The sequence below is a fragment of the Etheostoma cragini genome, chromosome 8, assembly GCF_013103735.1.
Source record: "Etheostoma cragini isolate CJK2018 chromosome 8, CSU_Ecrag_1.0, whole genome shotgun sequence".
In the NCBI taxonomy this organism is placed as follows: Eukaryota; Metazoa; Chordata; class Actinopteri; order Perciformes; family Percidae; genus Etheostoma; species Etheostoma cragini.
In genome coordinates, this window is record NC_048414.1 from 25,001,014 (window position 1) to 25,021,099 (window position 20,086).

Here is a 20,086-nt window from a genome sequence, read left to right on the forward strand (position 1 = left end):
TAATATCAATAACTATGACATTGTTATGTTGATTATTGGCATAAGTAAATGTCATGAGGGCAAAAGCGTCTGGACTTTCTTTGAAAAAATTGATGTATTTTGTCTGTATAAGTTATGATTATCTCTTCACATTGTGAATCCCAAGAAATATGAGAAGTGTTTTAGAGAGGAAAATGGCTTAGGTTTTACCTCTCTGTCTGTGATATTAATACCTATCTGGAAAATTCATGTTCTTTTTTATTTATTTATTTGTCTTTAAGGTCCTACAACCATTTTTAACATTCAAGTGACCTCATTGCAACCCAAATATTCTAATAACCCAGTTTGTCCTGAAAAAAAGGATGTTCATATCTTGACTGTAGACAGGGTTGTAACAGGGTTGATGTTTTACAAGTTATTATAAAATAAATCCAGACGGACAATGAACTGTAAAAATGGCCTTAGGGCTCAGAGGGTTAAACAAAAATTGCACTATATACACTACTTTTGAATTCAATATTTCATTTTGCGATTAATCGCGATTAATCAGGGAAATTATGCGATTAATCGCGATTAAAACTTGTAATCGCTGCCCAGCTCTAATCATTTCATTTGCCTGGTCAGGCTTCTCCTGATTGAAACTAATGGTCATTATGCTTATTTTGTAATGGTTGGTCTCTAACCCATCAGGGCAAGAAGTTTATATAGATTGTGTAACTGAGAAAGAGGAGCAGAACAGTGCAATCTGTGTTTTTGGGGAGGGGGTTGCTTTATACTCCATCAACATGTCCACAGCACCAGACAGATGGAAAACCTACCCAGATGTAGAGGTTCTGCAGTTGCCTCATAAATCTCCAGACAACTGGTGCCACAATGGAGGTTCTGATGAAAAATTAGCTCTGTCCAAAAAAGGTCTGACATGCAGATTAGTTGGGGAGACTGATGTGATTCTGATGTTCCTCTAGCACAGCCTGAAATATACAATATGTCTGTACCATTACTTTCCACTTCAGTATTTCGATGGCTGTTTCCAGTCATGTCTCTGTGTGCATGGTGCAGACACATTTCCCTCACCCTTGGACCACACCATTTTAGACTTTGTATTTATCTTATTGCATGCTGAGAGGGTGGCCTGACAATGTGTGTGTGGTGTGATTCAGTTTTGTCAGAGACACTTACATCATATGGCAAATTACATGAACATCCAATCTGACTTGGCGGTAGACTTCTCTTGGGACGACTCCTGCTGAAGCAACACAGCAGAACAAGGTGTAAACATGCAAATATACCAGTGGTATAATTTAATTGTTAGCACCATCCAATGTGCATACAAGGAGTGGAGCTTAAGCTGGTGGAGAATGGAGTGTGGAGCTTCTGGCAGCAGCAGCTTCGGTAAGTAAGAAACACATCTACATTCAGATTTGGAGTGTGAAGACCTTAGAAAGCCCTTAAATCACTGCAGTGAAATATGATTGTTGTTGTGGCAGACTAGCTGAAGTGAGTTCCTCACAAAACAGGGGAAGTGGGTCCCACCCCCCACAGTGGATATATTTGATATGTGATGAAATCTGATTATTTCCCTGTCAACTCATCTTACAATTTAACTACACACGTTAAAGTCCTTTGATGAAACCAGGCTGTACATTTAGACATGCAATCTGTTCACCAGCATTGTGGCTCATCCAGTTGAGGACCTCCGTTATGGCTGTCAGTCTGTGTTAAATCACCTGGAATCACCTCTCCGTAGGTCAAATTAATAATTCTTCTCTATCGTTCTTTTGCATGACATTCAGCTTCTGGCAGCAGCAAGTACTGCTCAAAAGAGCTCTGACCTGACAATAGATCGCACAGAATTCAACTATAAATAGTGTCTCATGGAGTCCTTCACCCCTAAGCATGCATGCTGTCCATGTGATGGTCTGAGTGGAAATCCAGCTGTCTGGAGAGGAGCCTGTTGTTTTGACAGTATGCTGCTGGATCTCCACATCTAGTCTCTGTCTCTGGAACTAATCAATCCCGACGTAGTGATACGCACAGGCTGCACCTGCGTCCTCTCTTGCTACCACGCACACACATGTAGCATGTGCACACACACATCTGCGGAGAACACTGAAGTACTGCTTCTTCACAACAGTGAGAGCAAAAGGGAGACAAAGTACATTCTGTCCTTGTAGACATTAAAAATTTTGAGAGCCATTTCCTGAGATGTAGAAGTCCCAGCTGCCAGAAAAAACGGTGTGTTCAGAGGGTCTTAAGGGGTTTGGCTGTTAATATTGCTCTGTTAATCCTCAAGGGTGGCCATTTTGATCTGGGTTGTGTCTCAGACTCCTTTTTTCATGCACACCTGGACAAGCACACATGACCACCTATATAAGATCACACACAGATAACTGTGGTAGCTGGTATATATGAAAATAAAGTCCAAACAGGGAAATAGAACAGAGTAGTCCTTTGCCAAATATTACTCAGAGCCCATAATGGGTTTTAGAGGATTCCTACATGTCTGTACTGACATTTGGGTGAGCATTGGCACTGAAAAGCTACATTTTCTGGGAAAGAGTTCTGGGAATCATATGCATCAGCAATTTCAGTTTCAAACATTTGAAAACCAAACACATATTACACTATCTCCTCTTGTCAGTAGGCTGGCGTTAAGGATACAAATCAATTATAGAGTGAGGTAGTGTTGAAGAGAAGATTTATGGCATGGGTGACAGGGAACCACCCAATGTGTTCATTTCCTGTGGTGTGCCACAGCTTTCTCTCTCTCTCTTTCTCTCTCTCTCTACACACACACAGACACACACACACACAAATTTCAATCATCATATCAAAAACTCATTACAATCGGGTGTTATTACACTGCATACACACATCGTCTTGAAAGCAATGCATTTAACAGTGTCATTTTGATGAATGTGTTGTCATTTTACTGGACTAAACTTAATGTGGATAGGATTCATGAGCAGAGGTTTGACCTTTTATTACAAATCTTATGCTATAATACATGCACATAGGCATGTGAGTGTACAATTAAGTTTCCCAAAGTATGTGAGGAGAATTTCATGTGTTGACACATTTTACTGCTGTGGGATTTAATGTAGCACAGGGAGAGGGAAAAATCAACATAACTTTTGTGTCTGTTCATGGAATCACGGAACTTAAACTTTGCCCTGAACCTGAGGTAACACACTGTCCCATCATTAGTTATCTTCTGTTGTCTGTTAATGGGGCTGGTCACTTTAATGCGAACTTTAGCATGCTAACATGGTCACGATGACCAAGCTATGCTAATGCAGTTACAATGTTTACCATTTTCAAGTTGAGCATGTTAGCATGCTAGCACTTGCTAAATAGCATAAATTACTTGCCCCTGTAATGTTATGGCTTTCATTCACAACAAAGCCGTGTCCTTTTTCCTGAAATGCTACGTCTTCTTAACGTGGGAAATTGGTTGTACAGATTTTTCTAAATACCAGGAAATGTTCCGGTGTTAGACTGAATATGTGAAATGGGCTTATGATTCCTCCTAGATACCTGTAGCAAAATTTATAACAGCCTTCCATCCAATAGCTGTTCTGGACAGATCTGCTTTCAAGCCACGCTAACCAGTTAGCTGAATTAGCCGCTGTGTGTTGAGGTCAGGGCATGGAAATTATCAAACTAAATCTGTCTAGAAAATGATTACGAACATATGAATTACTTCACATTACATTTTGATAGTGGCATGAGAGGCTGGCCCAATGATGACAACATGTGGGTTTTTTAACTACAAAATATTACATGGCTTACATCACAGTGTATTTCCCTACAATATGCTGAGGAATCTGACACAAGCATGCCCATTGAACACCACCATGTTCTAATAAGCACTTTGTATTTCAAAGACGTAGCATCAGTTACACTGGGCTACAGTAATGCTTGATATTACATAGCAGCGTAAAACCAAAGAAAGACAATTTCCTTTCCCCACATCATAACACTTCAATAATATAAAGCAGAGTATCATCTTAATGCTTCTTCTATCAAGTAATAACAGTGGATATTGGGTCCAGAGGGGAAGACTTCTCAGCATCACGCGCAGCCGTCCGCTTTACAGAAGCTGTGATGAAGTGTTGTGAGCGCCCGGCTTAGGCGCTTCAGATCAAAGTGTTGATAGTTTATCAGCACATACCACAGAATATTTGCTTGATAACCGCAGGCAGATTTGTCAGATCACAACTTGATAAAGTGAATTCCTTTAGCCAAGCTTGAACTCTTCTTGAAGCAAGAGACAGTGGACATAGGGAATTCAGGGTTTATGAAATACAATGAGAGAAATGGGAATATTTTGATATAGGAGCAGGGAATCAAGTTGCACAAGATGTGCTTGTCTCTAGGGGAAGAATGTATTTTTGTGGCACTTTTTCTAAAGAAATGTACCTTGCACAATGAAATATAAACTTGAATCAGTACATATTTCTCTTAGGATATGAGGACGTCATTTTATATCAGATGGTAATTCTTGAGATGATTCAATTCACAGGCTGCACATAATGATGATGTCAATGGGAAAAGACCCTTGACTTGATTTATCACTACACACTCTAATTTAAACTTTAACTAATAACAACTGACAAATTGATATGCTTGCATAAACGCTCACAAGTGTTGAGAGGTTCGAAGGCAAATGAGGACAAATCAGAGCCCTGAAACATCGCTGTTTGTTTAAGGCCACAGCCACTGAAATTCAAATAAACTCATAAGCTCAACATGTACTGTATATGCTAAGTTCAATTTAGGACAGGTCACATGAGCGTTATGGCTCCAGTTACATATTATTGCTAAACTTTTGCAGAGACAAAATGACCAGTATGTGGTCTAGGTGCATGGATCAAATTATGGTCCATTTACTGTATTGAAAAAATACCATGTATGTGAAACTGCTTACATTTTCACAAAGACTAATACCCCTCGATATTTCACCTGAACCCACAAGTCAGGGGATCATCACCGCCATGGTGTACCGTCTGGAAACCATGAATGCCTACAAAGGCTTGTGCCAATCCATATTGTAGATATTTCACAGGTTAAGTGAATACTTTAACTTGCTGTTGGCACTAGAGGAAAATTCAGGGAATTAATAAAGTTACTATGATTTATCCTCAGGGGACCATAAACGTCTGTACTAAGTTTTATAGAAATCTTCCAATAGCTTCTGAGATTTTACAGTCTGGACTAAGGTAGTGGACCAGATGACATTACTATCCTCTGGGCCATGCAATCCTTTTAAAACAAGGCAATGACTTTTTTTTCTGTGAACTTGCTTGCAAAACTCAAACAGTACCCTCTGCCACTGCTCCAACTCATGTGCAATGTCATATAATTTCAAAGTCAGCATCATTCGACATCATCTGGGAAGAAACCCAAATGCCTCCTGAGGCCTACAGTTAGATATGAAAGCCCATTGCCGTCATAGCGTGACTCTGCAAACCCAACAAACCAGCAAGCTTTATTATTTCATTATTTGTGAAGATAAGTGAGGCGCACCTGTGTTATGAGAAGAAGATTCACAGTGGACCAGACTGCGCAGGAAGCCTGTGAGCATTCCAGTCCAAAAAGGAAAGCTGGGCACCATGGTGAGCTCCGATCACGGGAGCAGACCTTCCATGTCGACATGTGATAAACATCACAAGGCAGACTGCTTCGTTCTCAGGGAAGGGCCTTTTGCTTGTCAGCGGGGTTTGAATTGTGGAGGCGGTTGCAATTTTAACACACCAGCCATATGTAGACAGATCCCGTACCATATGGGATTATTTACATGTCGTCTTTGTTGTTCAAAGATGAAAGCAGAGGAGATCCATTTGAGTTGATTTTATGACACATTCTACCAAATTTGCAGGGGGGAACTTTAAATGCTCTGTAAAACCTGTTCCACAGCATGCAAGACCACCCCATTAAGTCTGCTCTCCCACATGAATATAAAGGAAATCTGACTTAGCACTGTAGACGTTGCTACAGAGTGTGAAGGGAATGTGTTTTTGAATGGCAGAGAATGTTAAAAATCCGTAAATTAGTCTGAAATGTCACCTAGTGTACATCTACTTAAAAAAAACGTCTTCACAGGAACCAAAATAAAAGCAGAACACCATAAATTTATTGTGGTATAAGCAACATTGAGAAGAAAAGAAAAAGTCTATTCTAACACATTGTTCATCGTTATATTACAAAAAGGAGAAAAAGGATACAAATCTCGATAATTTATACAAAAACGACAACTTTCAAAAATAAATCTTTAATTTAGTAAACGCTCTGTGAACAAGTTTCTGCAATAACCCACCGCTTGAGATCCCTGAGCAGAGACACAGAGTGAAAACATTTTTTTTTTTTTTTTACTTTACACATCTTCACTCAAGCAATAACAACAATCAGTGTTTCTTCATGAACACTTTATATACAAAGGAGAACTTAGCCAGCTCTTTACGGGGTGTGTGTCAGGTGAATTGTGATTATCTTACTGAGCATATCACAGGTGATCATCACAGTCAAAAACAGAACAGTGTTAAAAACCTTGTGACTGCAAACCTTGTGACATATGTATTCAACGTGTTTATCCTTCATTGTAGGTGCTTACCAACAATGAGCCGCTCAACTGCATTTGGAGATTTTTCTCAGCAATGACCACAAATTCATTTTACGAGTAAAAACACAGTGCCAGCTGGTTCTGTTGCTAAGGTAACATGAAGCAATAACTTACAATGTATAAACTAAGGACACAGATTATTCAGGGGGTTAGTGGCCAATAACAGACAAGCGACCACAAATACTGTACATATACCTACTTCCTGCAAGGTGCCGTTTCCCTTACTTTTTTCTGACAAAAAAAAAACACCACATAGATGTTAATTACTCAGAATTTATACAAAATGAGATCTCAAGAGTGCGTTTTGACAATATGTGAAATATTTCATGTAACAAACCAAACTCGCTCAGTATCTGAGCTTCCACTTTAAGTCTTGCTACTTTTTCGCCGCAAGATTTTCTGTATACAATACACAATGTAGGTATATATTAGGATTCATTTATACAAAACACAGTGAAATTAGTTTTATTCCGACAAAAACATAGGCATTGAAACATTTCCCTTAGACGATGTCTGTGCAATTGTTCTGGGATGAAATGGTGTGCATCGGCATAGCTTTTGTATTTGGTTAGAAGAACTCTTTCATCAGTTTCAGGTCCGCACACTTGTTTGTAAAAGCTTCATGTGTGCAGGGAAACGTGTACACAAAAATACTGTACCTGCTATATAGTTATTTCCATTAATAGCTTCATGGGGACTTGGCTTCGTTGCCAGTGCAGAATAAAAAGCAGTAGTGGTATAAATGCCACCTGTATGCTACTATACACTGCTAGAGAAGATTCATACATTTTATTATTAGGCATTACAAAGTCTCACTTCCTTTGCTTTTTAGTTTTTTTTGACAAAAGATACTGTTTTTGACAAAGTCCATCCTTTGTGGAGCTTTTAGAGGCTATTGTTGTGCTTTTATAGCCTGGAACTCTGGTACATTTCATTAGGACAGAGAGTCTGGCCACTCTCCGTTGACAAGTGTAACGTCCTTGAAGGCGGGTACTCTGTTGAAGTTTAAAAGTAGTGTATCCGTGCCGCGCTATTCTGGATCTGCCATAACCAATCACTAACGTATGGTCGTGACGTCGGCTTAGCATCTCTAGCGTTAGCCTTAGCTAACTCTTTCACTACTGACAGAGCAAGCTGGAAAATTAAACTTCTCCCAAACCCCGTGGGGAAGAGGTCTACAACATCATGGCCACCAATGAAACTCTTGCTCGGGCTTTAACTTCTGGATTTTCAACAGCGTTGCCACAACAGACCGAATGGCTGCGCTCGCATCTTTCTCCGTTGCCGTTAATACAAGAATTCACCGAAGGTTACCAAAACCACTCCCTCTATTTTCTGATTGGACCGCCAAATATTTGGCCGGAGAAAACCCAACAACATACCGCAAACCCAGATTGAGTACTAAAGGAAAATAAAAAATGAGTGGAAGTGAATAGGAAGCCGGAGCCAGGCTAATGCTGTTATGGCTACCAAATGAAATTCCCCTGTTCAAGTTTTCACCAAATATCAGGACTGTCACAAATTGTTTGTAGTGATGGTGCTAAGTTTCATATCTTCATTATAATCTTATGTGTTTGACCCATTGAGGATGTGAATGGAGTTTTTTTTAACTTAATTTGGTGATTTTGGATGGTATCCAGTCCTTCATATTGCCTTTTTGTCGTTATCAAGATGGAGCATCAGATCAAACCAAGACATTTAATAAATGGTGATGGAAAATACCCTCAGTGCAGTGCTGTGAGATTATTTTCTCTCTTCATCTCACACTGCTTGGGGACAAATTTCACCCCTTTCAACTGTAATTGCTTATTTAAAAAAAAAATAAAAAAAACTAATTCATCACAAATGCTGAAGAATGTACCTATGGTCTCATTTCAAGTTCAAGTGCTATAGTTATAAAAGAAATAAAACAAACAAACGTGGTACTGGGGAGAGTTCTAAAGAGTCCAAATACCACGCAGCGCCTGCCAAACTGTGAGCAATGCCTCTCAGAAAGCTGCTGGCCTGAGGTGTATGCAGAGCTCAGGAGTTATTAGGCTTCTCTAGGCAAACATCCTCCCTGAGTTTCTTCCATCATTCCTGGATAAAAAGAGGAGTGCGCCGTCCTTTCCGCCAGGTCTGGCGTACAGATGGCAGGTATAGGTGGGCAGAGCGAGCTCAGGGGCTGCTGGTCCTCAGGCCCTGTTTCTCCATTATGTTCCACAGCTTACGCAAGTTGGACTGAGTGATGGTGTCATCCGGTTTTAGTTGAAGTGCTCGGAGGTAATTGGCTTCAGCTTCTTGCAGCTTCCCGTTGAGGTGGAGGATGGCCCCCAGGTTCATCAAGGCGGCGGGATACTGAAACCAAAAAAGAGTCTTAGTAATTTAAGAACAAGATTAGTTTCATAAGTACACTTCATGGTAGCTTGAAAGTGTGTTGTCTTTTCTGTTCAAGAATAGCAACACAGGACTCACACCCCGTTATTGAGACATAGGTGCAGATCCTATAAACACAGGAAGAGTGAGCTGACTGTTATTTCCTCACCACTAATGGCCTGTTTAGAGAATTCATTTGATAAAAAATTCAGATTTTACAACATCAGAGGCCATGGATGGATACCATGATTAATGCATATTAGATTTAACGATTCAAACTTTGAGGGCATACATAATTTAACAGGGAATTGAATTTGACCAGAAATATCCCTGAGCCACGTCCAATGAGTTGTTCTCTAGAACTGGCTGGACTCCAAACAGACGGAAGTTACTTCCTTTGTACAGATGTTACTTCCAAAAGTCAGAGCTTTAAAATATAAATCTTATTAAAAAAATCAAGGAAAGATATCATAGTGTATGACTACATGAATACTACTGTTTTGTCCTTTTAAATGAAAGAAACTATGGCCATCTTGTGAAGCTATGGTTCCTGCGGTGCAGTATTTGGAGTCCATGCTGCGTGTCCCTGTGTCTTGTCTGTGGCCACAGATGTCAGAGGGAGCAACCACCACTTTGAAGTGAGTCTAGATGAATGTAGTGTAAAGTCCTGCTGGTGCCAGGGGGCAGTGCACAGGCGGGTGAGTCATGAGGACATAAGTACAGGAAAAGTGTCCAAGCTGCAGTCACGGTCTTACCGTGAAGTATCCAGGCCAAGGGAGGGGCCACATCTGATCTCCATTTTAGTCAGACGTGTGGAAAAGATGTCTAACCCTGTAGCGAAGCTACTGTTTTACTGCTTGAGACAAATTTCTGCAATTGCCAATCCTAGGAAACAAGGAATGTTCCAATAAAACAGTCTTTGTAAAGATGGCAAATTATGGGCGTAGAAGCCTTTTTCTCATAATTATTGCCCCAAAAATTACTGTCACATTGACTGGCACATGATTGCAACATCTTGGCATTTACTGATGTGCTGTACGACAAAATGAATTTCTTTCTTATGGCCTGTTAACTCATCAACAGTAATTCCCAGAGGAACACTCTTGCATGAGAGGCTTTTTCTATAAACGTTATGAGAAATCTATGGAATGTGGACTATTGACAACAACAGCAGTGCTGCACATAAACAGTTAGAGCTTACTATCAAGCCTAGAGTCTACAGCCATGCAAGTGGCTCTGTGAGGCTGTGCTTTGAGCTAAACGGTAATATCACAATGACAATGTCAGCCTGGCTTGGGTGGTTGTGGCCTATCTGTAGGGCTTGGTACCAAATTCAATACTTTTTAGGTATCGAGAATTTAAAGAAAACCCTTGTCTTTCAATACTTAATTTCAATACCCAAGGAAGTAAATGTCATCAGTGTCAGTGAGCCAATAAGCTTGCGGTATGCTTCTACAAAGATCTAATATTGCTGGTGATTGGCTGTCTAACGATACACATCGTAGAGACACGCAGTAAAAACTTGTTATGTTTCGCAGAGAGACGGGGATCGGGTAGTTTGAAAAAGGTATTTCTGTCTGAGGACGTGCCAAAACAGGCGGCGTGAGAGAACCAGGAGCAGTTAACCGTAGTTAACTTTAGAGTACCACCACAAAGAAAGCAGAATCAGACAAACATCCGGCCGAAAATAAGGGAAACCCGGATGAATTTCCAGCAGCACCTGAACAACGTTGTCAATATAGGAAAGGCATTCCTGAAGGCAAACAATGACCTTTTGACCGTAAACACTTCCCATACAGTAAATATCTTATATTAGGTAATTGAGAAAACTTTTCCATAGAGGTTACCAAACGCAGACAGACTTAGTACGATAGTTGATAGCTAGTCTGGCCATTTATCTTGTTCTTTTCACACTATAGGTTGTGTGTGAACTCCTTTGCTATACTGTTCCACCCTTGTCTTACAAAACTCTCAAAACATCTCTCTGTTTTTCCAGTGTCAGGCTTGGATGAGTGATGCTCCATGCATGAGAATTTCAATGGGAACAATATGTCCACTAGTGCTGCTTTTCTCATAGGGAGAATTAAATTGATGAATAAATCAAAGAGACTCTGGAATAATCCGGTTGTCCGTTAGACTGGAGCCACTATTCCCCTCCAAACATATAAAACATGCTACAAATGTCCTGGCCAAAGTAAAGGCTAGCATGACCAACACTTCTAGTGTTGCTTACTGACCCTGAATATTCCGCATTAAAGTTACTCGATACTAATTCACTATGTTCGCTGCTTTTTGTGCAATTACATTAAGCCCATAGGAAAACACAATTTTCTCTCGCTGTTTCCATTATTGTTCACAGGACAGGAGCAGCCAGAGTTCTTGACTTTAATGGTTGGGGTAATTCAGAGGCTGTTTGCACAATAAATTACCTTCTGTTTGACCCACCCTTTAAAGTTCAAACCACAAAATAACGCTTGGGGATCCATTTGCAAGTTTGGGGATTTTTACTACTCAGGATAATGGTGGGCAAAATATATAACTGTTTATACATATGGATATAGTTGAAAGTGACAGAGAAAGGGCCACACAGTACTACTGTATCCGTAGTACGTGTCAAGTAGGTGTATATTGACAAATTGGTGTTAAGGCCATTTTGTGGAGTTGGTAAGCATCTGATATTTTTAAGTGAATTACAATTATCCCTTAGCCTCAGTCAAGGGTGTAGGTTGGATTTAACCCTTGTGTTGTCTTCACTTTCGGGACTCTTTTGTATCCCTCGGGTCAAATTGACCCGTGACTTCTTTGAGGTTTTAAAAACTATTCTGAAATAAAATGTCACTTCATAATCAATTAACAAATATCGTCTTTGCATTCCCTGAACATACAGTATATGTTCAGGGAATGCATTTATTCTTCTCTAGAACACAATTAAAAATGGAAGTGGGATTCATATTTTGTGATAAGGTTATAATTCATGTTAAAAATCCACTATGGGAAAAAACATAAGTGGTCATATCCAGAATAATTTCTGACTTGAGTCAGGAATACATGCTTATCACAGAAAATAAGGTAAGGCCGCTGATTTTCAGGTTTCAAAAAAACTTGAAATACCAATTTGACCCAAATACAATACAAGGGTTAAGACGTGGGGGGACATTATGATTAATTTATTATGAATTATAATACATTATGATTTAATTAGGTTATCCTCCTGTCCATAATAATGTCAATATACCAAAACATTTCCACATAGAAAGTCTTAAAAATCACCAATACTTTTATGGATTGCTTCTTTGGAAAAATGTTTTATAATTTTCTTGTGACAAAAACTATCATTCATATAATTTCCAATGTCAACAATAAACCTAATCAATAAATTATGTTTTATTTAAAAATGTACTACAAAGAGCCAGCGTAATTTACCGCATTTTTTAAATTATTATTACTTTTAGTAATTGTTAGAACTATATGTAATTTTTTACCCAAAATGCAGAGGGGTTAGGATCCATGGGGAGAAACAACTACTGCACATCTAATGACATCCGTGGATTTGATTGATGGCACATGTACACAGGAATGTTGCATTGAAGATTCAAACTTTCTCGTTCTATTCTCTGGCACTGGTTGAACGACACGGCGACGGGGACTACGCTTTTAACAAGAGTTTGCAAAAAAAATAAAGTCTGTCTAGAAAAAAGTAGTATTTAGATGGATGAGAGGTTGGTGAAGATGTGTAACTACACATAGGGCAGCATGGTGACCTCACTGCAAGAAGGTTCTGGGTTCAATCCAGGTTGTTCCGGGCCTTTCTGTGTGTATCTCCATGTTCTCCCCATGTTTGCATGAGTTTCCTCCGGGTGCACTAGGTTCTCCAGCCAGGCACTGGCTCAGATCTGGAATTGGTCTGGGTTAACTGCAGAGATTGAGTTTCGCTACATACACTGTAGGTGTATGTGACAATAAAGTACCTTTACCTTACACAAGCTTCTGACTTTTGGGTAGAAAATCAACTAACTCCTGGTTAGATCTTTTCTCTCTCCGCCCATGAAGGACTCATCAATTCCTGAGTTTAGTTTCTTTCCTCCACTCTCCCCTGTAGGCTCCCACCTTTCCTCACCGCGGCCTTTCTCCCCCTTCTTAACATGGCAAAGACTTTTGTGATTTATAACCCTACTCCTGCATTCTTCCTCACCCTTGCAACACTTGCAACACTCTGCAAAACGTTCCCTTGTCCAAAGCTTTCCTTTTTTCCTCATTTCCTGCTGCTCTGCAAACTCTCTGCCTTCCTACCCTTACTAAAACTGGCATGTAGCAGCAGAGGCCCGGCCAGATGTGGAGCATACTAACCTAGACCGTAAAGCTACATATGCTGTAAAGGCTGTGAGAGTAAAACGTGAAGGCAATAGGGAATGACCTGACCATAACGACTTCAGATTGGCATTTTAAGATTAAGAATATCTACTGGAATAAGAAAAGGATAGAAGTCATAGAGTGCAGAAATCGACCAAAGCAAACCAAGCATCCGATGGGATTTAGCTTGTCTAGATAGAGGGAATTGTAGGACTAAGGGACTAAATCCTTTGAATGGAGAGAATTCTCCTCTCACTCAGAGCGAGCAAACATATGTGCTTAATATAAAACAGTGAAGAGAGAGTGAAGAGTCAAATGAAGATGGACAGGGTACATGGCTTAAGTCAAGTCACATCGGAAAGAACAAAGGATAATGTTAAAGAAGACGGATGAAGATGCTAAATTACAATTTTGCCTTAGCTATAAGCAATAAAAATGGCAATAGGCATTCATGCAAAAGTGACCAAGAAGGGGCGAAAAAGTGCCTCTGTGTTTGGACGTTAACTTTAAAAGTATGTTTGTACAATTACAGATACCATAATGTGAAAATTACACAAATCTGGAACTTGAAGGAACACAAACTTCCTCAGCAGGGCTTTACACAACTACATATCTACCCTGTCACCTCACAACCTCTCCCACGGTCGTCGACCTAAGTTTAACTTGCCCTCCTCACCCATTGCAGGATAGGGTCCAGCACCCGTAACCCTTAACGGATAAGCAAGTAAATATGAAATTAATGAATGGATCGAAAAACCCATCAGAAAACCATCCTATATTTTGTTGTCGATGGACAAAATGGACATAAATGGTCAGAGAAAAGAGGCTTTATAGTCTGTCTTGAAAGGTGAGTTCCAAATTTCAACAATTTTTTTTTTTAAAGATTTTAAAATCTTTCTTTAACTCCAAAGGTTCTACAAAGTTTGTATGTTAAAAATACAAAAATCTTTGGCAACGGTTGAACTCTACATTAACACTGACATCAACAAAGGTGACAGAAGCTCTGCTCACATGGTTCTTGTGAAAATCTTAAATTGTATCCTTTAGTTATGCTCACTGTTTTGTTTGTCATTGGGATTGTGTGCCTGTATAACAATGTCCAGATATATTTTGAGGATTAATCCTGAACTGATTTCTTCTAATCAAGACACAGGAACAAACAGGGTGACCACATGGCAAACATACTTTGCTCCCTCTGTGGCCCTCACTTAAACAACTGGACCCCTCCTGCCAGAGCTCTCAAAGACTGGACCCCATTCATTTTTAAGATGTCAAAGTCCCCTGACTGAGTGTTGTTATCATTATTCTTTTCAATCTACTTGCACTGGCTTGTCCTTTGAAGCTGGTGATGGATGCTTCACAAACAAACCACTGAGCTTTGAAAAAAACATAGCCTCCATTTTCCTAGGACCCACTGACAATGAAGGCCATTGTGACATGGCAGACCGGGCAGTAATAATATTGGAAAGCCACCCAGAATGTGATTGCACAGTGTCTGTCAGGGTAAATAGTAATGGGGATAATTAGCTAGTTGTGGTTGTACTCACGTTGGGTCTCAGGCTCGCCGCTTGTCCGTAATACTTCTCGGCCGCCTCGTTAAGGCTGGCTTGTCTGCAAAGGGAATACAGAGAGAGGCAATCGTTACTCATCTTTATTGCTCCTGGCTTTGGAAGGGGCCTTGATCCCCGCGTGTTTACTGGCACTCAGGGGTCACGGAGAAAATAACAGGAGGCAAAAGAATGAGGGGGGGAATAGACGCGATCAAATCGCCTGTAGGTTTCTCGTTTGATAGCATCTTTCTTGAGAACATCGGTGCTGAGCAGTGCCCAGCAAGCACTTTCTGCTTCAATTGAACTATGAGGACAGGACATTTGCCTTATTGGGTACTGGCAAAGATAGAACTCATCAGAAACACAAGGCTGATCAGGAATATTCACAGTATATTTCTGTGTTTCCAGCTGGTGGGGGGAGATTGTGGTTTGTCATGCTGGATGGATACTGAGACGCTGTAGGAATGCAAACAGTGTGAAAACAAATTAATTTGATCATACTATCATGACAACCAGGAGAGCAGAGTATATGGTGCAGGTGAATCAAAACATGTTGCATATGCCACACTGCGACACAAAAGATTTGGGGGGCAGATGGCTTATCGGCATGAGTCCCTGGAACCAGAAATACTTTGCTCCTGAGGACATTAAGCATGCAGTCAAGACAGGATGTCTTATATTATGCTCTTTATTTTTAAATCTTCTTTCATAACCCCATTGCCTACTGTTATACACAAACCTGTGGCTCCACTGTCGCAAAGCCTTTCCTGTTATTAATACTCTGGTATCACAGAAATATCACCTTTATGGTCCACAGCTGCATGCTTCTCACTGATGGTAACAATTGTCTCATTGAAAACAATTTAACTTTGACAAAGTCAAGGACAGAGTCAACGACGGCTGGCTGTGGACCCCCTTAAGTCGTAATGATCAAAGGAAGCAAGGCCGTAGGAACCTGTTTCATTTAGACTGTCAAGGTCTATTAAGGATCATCATCCATATGGTTCCAGATCAAAGGAAAGCTTTTATTTTAGGAGTAGTGGCTTACCTAAACACATAGTATTTATGTTTGGTTTAAGACACTGTCTCATGTGTCCAAACCTTTTTTTTTTTTTATTCTTTAGTGATCAATGATGAGACAATTTTACAAATTTAATAACTTAAATGTAGCCTGGAAACACATTCTCCTTGGGTCCTATTTAAATAGTTAAACAAAACATTCACAGGAAATAGGGATTTTTAAGTCCACCAAGAGTTGTGAGTCAAACTGTGTTGTTTATTTTGGGCTATCCATTATTCCGTAGTGAGAGCCGCCTGATGGATTGTGGGTACAGCAGCTTACGTTGTTGGTGTTAGCCATGCTGCTGTAAAAATATGCTGTCGGGCTAATACACGGTTAATATTGCGTCGCAGCCTAGGTTATCATTGTTATATAAACTAACAGTGATAAATACAACCAAGTGGTGACCCTTTAACTGACATTCAAAACTAATTACTACCAGGAAAAGATATTTGTTAACACACATAAAAGTACATGGGTTAACCTCACAGTCGGGGGATCACCAACGTCAGTAGGGCTCATCCTTTGGGAACCATGAATGTCTGTACAAACTTGCATGGTAATCCGTCAGATGCAGTGGCTTGCATAAGTTTACACACCTATGCTAAAGTTGATTAAAAAGAGAAATAAAAAACCATCTTTCGGAAATAGATCTTAATGCCTTTATTAAAAAAGATTAAGAAAATCCAACCTTTTTGGACACCAATTATCTTAGTGAATGAATAGTGTATTAAATGTATTAAAATACAGGGGGCATTAGTATAAACACCCCTATGGTAAATTCCCATAGAGGCAGGCACATTTTCAGTTTTAAAGGCCAGTTATTTGTTGGATCCAGGATACTATGCAACCGGATAAACTTCCCTTGGCCTTTAGAATTAAAATAACCCCCCCCCCCCCCCCCCCCCCCCCCCCCCCCCCCCCCCCCCCCATCCCATCATCACATACCCTTCACCATACAGTACATAGAGATATGCATGGGGAACTTTTCATAAGATCATCTCTCAATGCAACTCAAACAAGCTATTAACTAACTAACTAACTGAAATACAACCATGCCAATCTCTATGTATGGTGAAGGGTATGTGACGATATGGGGTTAGTTAAAAATTAAAAATCAACTTTAGCATGGGTGTTTAAACTTACGCAAGCCACTGCAGGGGTTATTGTGATATTTCAGTCTGTGACCAAAGTGTTGGATCAACCGACACGGCCATCTCTAGAAGTCATGGTAACATGACTAAAGCAATCTCTTTTCTGTAATTATGATCTTAAATAAGTTATCCTACAGGTTATCACGTTGCATACTTCAGAAATACAGAAGAGCATGCCACTGCTATTTGTTTTGCGAATATTTCCATCTCTGTTCCAAAAAAACATTTTACATTCCAAAGGCAATCCAGACACCGACTCGAGTCGCTGAATTTGTCCCGACATTATAAATGTGGGTTTTGCGTCCAACCACAACCCTACGTTTGTTTGCCAGCATAATGTTTAGAAAGCATAACCTTCTGAGAAAAAATGCACAAATCTAATTATGTAATATCATTATCACATTTATAAACACACTATCAAAGGAGAACTGGAGAGTTGCCACACCATAACCAAGGGGGCAGCGACACTTGCGAGGGCTGTCTGACTGCGGGTTCTGAGAGCACAGAAGACAATGGAGGCCAAGGAAACCACTGCCTTGGTTTAAACCCGAGGAAGAGTCAGCGTCAGGCTACAAGAGCACAGGGATATCGAGAAGGATGGTAAAAGGGGGTAGGAAGGAAAAAAATTCCCCCCAAGGGAAATGATAACCATTGTTTTGTCTTGCCGTTAACCATGAACTTCGCCTTCCAGGTCAAAATTGAATTTTTTTTGTGCTTTTCCGATGTTTTTGTCACTTTTTCCATGCTTTTGCCGCTAAAAAAAAAAAAGAGCTGTTTTAATAATTGGTTTTACACTTATTCTTGGAATTCATGGTCAACAAACCTCATTTGTATCAAATTATATGTATGTTTATAGTTAAAAAGGCAGAGATTAAGAATTATTTTGACTAATAGTTTAAATCAGAGGATGTTATGTCAAAGTTTAGTCCGGATACTGTTTTGAAACCATAACAAATCAGAATTCAAATGATATAAGATTAAATAAAACACCCAAAAAATCCTAAAAGTAATCATTAATGTCACCTGAAGAACATATGGAATCATCCAAGTTATTTTTGGGCAATTTAGTTGAAAGAAATCTAATATTTAGGATATAAAACACCAAAATGGGTCAATTTGACCCGAGGACAAAACAAGTGTTAACCCTATTTCAAATCAGCAACTCAACCCCTGATATTCTTAGCCTGAAATCTTGTTGTCTTGTTTAAAGATGGTCTATACATACCAGACATTCACAAATCACACCACAGACAGAATTGCTTATAAGCATGACATCCTTGGATATTATTGACTGAATGAACAAATAGCATTTTAAAAGCAGCCAGATATTTGTGCTTAAACTGCAGCCGTCCCATCAGTCTTGAGCACAAAATTGCATTTCTTTTTTTTTAGAGTAAGATTCTCTGTTAGAATGCTACACTGAACACAGACATCTTCCCTAAGGGTAGTACTGTGTGTGCAGTACACCTAATGTAACTTGATCAAATCTATTCATTGTATTACCATGACAAGGTTATCAAATTAAACCATTCACACCAATGTGTATACTGTACTGTACGTTGCACAAATTGGCATACCTAATATCATAAAATGCTAGTAAAATACAAAGTGGATATTTCAGATTTGGTACTTTATATTATTACTAGGGCAGTGCCTGTTGAAAATGTGCCTGTTTGGAACGGGCCAAATGCTTGGTCTGTGAGATTGCTGCTTATAGAATTCATCAAAACCAAACTGTACCCCAAAATTACTTAAAGAAGGACCCTCTTTATACCCTAGTACTGACTTACTGATTTAACTGACAGGGAATGCTGCAGATTAAAAATGTAATCCCAAAATATCACAGTAAAAATGTGGAGTAACCAGACATTAGCCTCATAGACTAATGGCACTGTATTACCCACCAAGTCAGCACGTATCTGCAATAATCACCATGTAGAAAGGCACCTGTCATGTTTGAAATCCATCAGACTAACGGTTTGTGAGATAACACACAGACAGACAGATAACTGTAAGTGCATAACTAGTTTGAGTGTGTCTTTTGGTGATTTGTTTCCACCCGGCTGTCTGTGAATACATAGATTTGAAGTCGCTGTGTGATGTAATTTTTGGCTTTCACAGAGATTTGACACATTGACATCCCACTGGCTTTCCCATTAACCAACCATTCCTGTCCTACATTCAGACTATAAACACCATAAGAATTGTTCAAAGGAGGAAGAAGGAAATTATTAGTCTGGAAACAAAATAGCCAAAAAAACAAGTGCCCAGGAGGGTTATAAAAACGGCATTTGCACGTCTGAGAGCATCTGCCCTTCCTTTTAATCTCTTCCCTTCCCCCGTGTAGATTCACTCGTGTCCCAACCAACCGAGGGCCTTTCCGTGTCCGTGTCCAAGACAAACACATAAAGAACATGAGCTGTGGAGGAGTGAGACCCCATGCCAAGCAGGTGGGGAAAAGTTCAGCTCGAGCACAGCTTGAGGCTCTCCTTAGCAGCCAGGGGTCTTGACCCTGGAAGAGGCCTTCAATACGGAAGGCTGTTGGTGGTGAAGATCCTGCATGATCAGAGCCATGCATAAAACAGCTGGGTAAAGATCTTACATGCAGCTGTGTAGCAACTCTGTACTCTTGGGTAAAGAAACACCAAACTCAAAATTCAAGACATTTTAGGAAACTTTTGCCAAGAGTTAAATGTGAAGATTGTTGCTGTACAATTTTGTGTGACCATACACTAAATATGAAAATACAGCCAACAGGTGCTTAGTTTAGCTTAGCTAGTGTTACATATCCACACCTATACCCACAATTGGATTTAGAGCTGCTGTGCCAGCCATCATAATTCCACACTAAGGGGAAAAAAACTCTGCTGTATTTGTATTTCTTTAACAAATCGCAATTGTCTTGGGTGGTGCTAGGCCCAAGATGCAACGACGGAGCCCGTGTTGGGAGGGATCTTGTTTTATCGGAACATTTTCAGGTGGGGAGGCAAGCCCTTGTGGATAATGGATAAAGCCC

General features: G+C 39.9%; 1 protein-coding gene across 1 annotated transcript in view; it reads right to left on the reverse strand.

The window, feature by feature from the left end:
* Positions 1-8,255: 8,255 nt before the first annotated feature.
* tmtc2b (transmembrane O-mannosyltransferase targeting cadherins 2b) overlaps positions 8,256-20,086 on the reverse strand; it is a 110,358-nt gene continuing 98,527 nt past the window's right edge. The window contains exons 11-12 of the mRNA XM_034878348.1: positions 14,854-14,917; positions 8,256-8,938 (exon numbers count right to left, since the gene is read on the reverse strand). Coding sequence (XP_034734239.1) covers positions 8,759-8,938; positions 14,854-14,917 — 244 coding nt within the window. The 3' untranslated portion in view covers positions 8,256-8,758. The remainder of the gene's footprint in view (positions 8,939-14,853; positions 14,918-20,086) is intronic.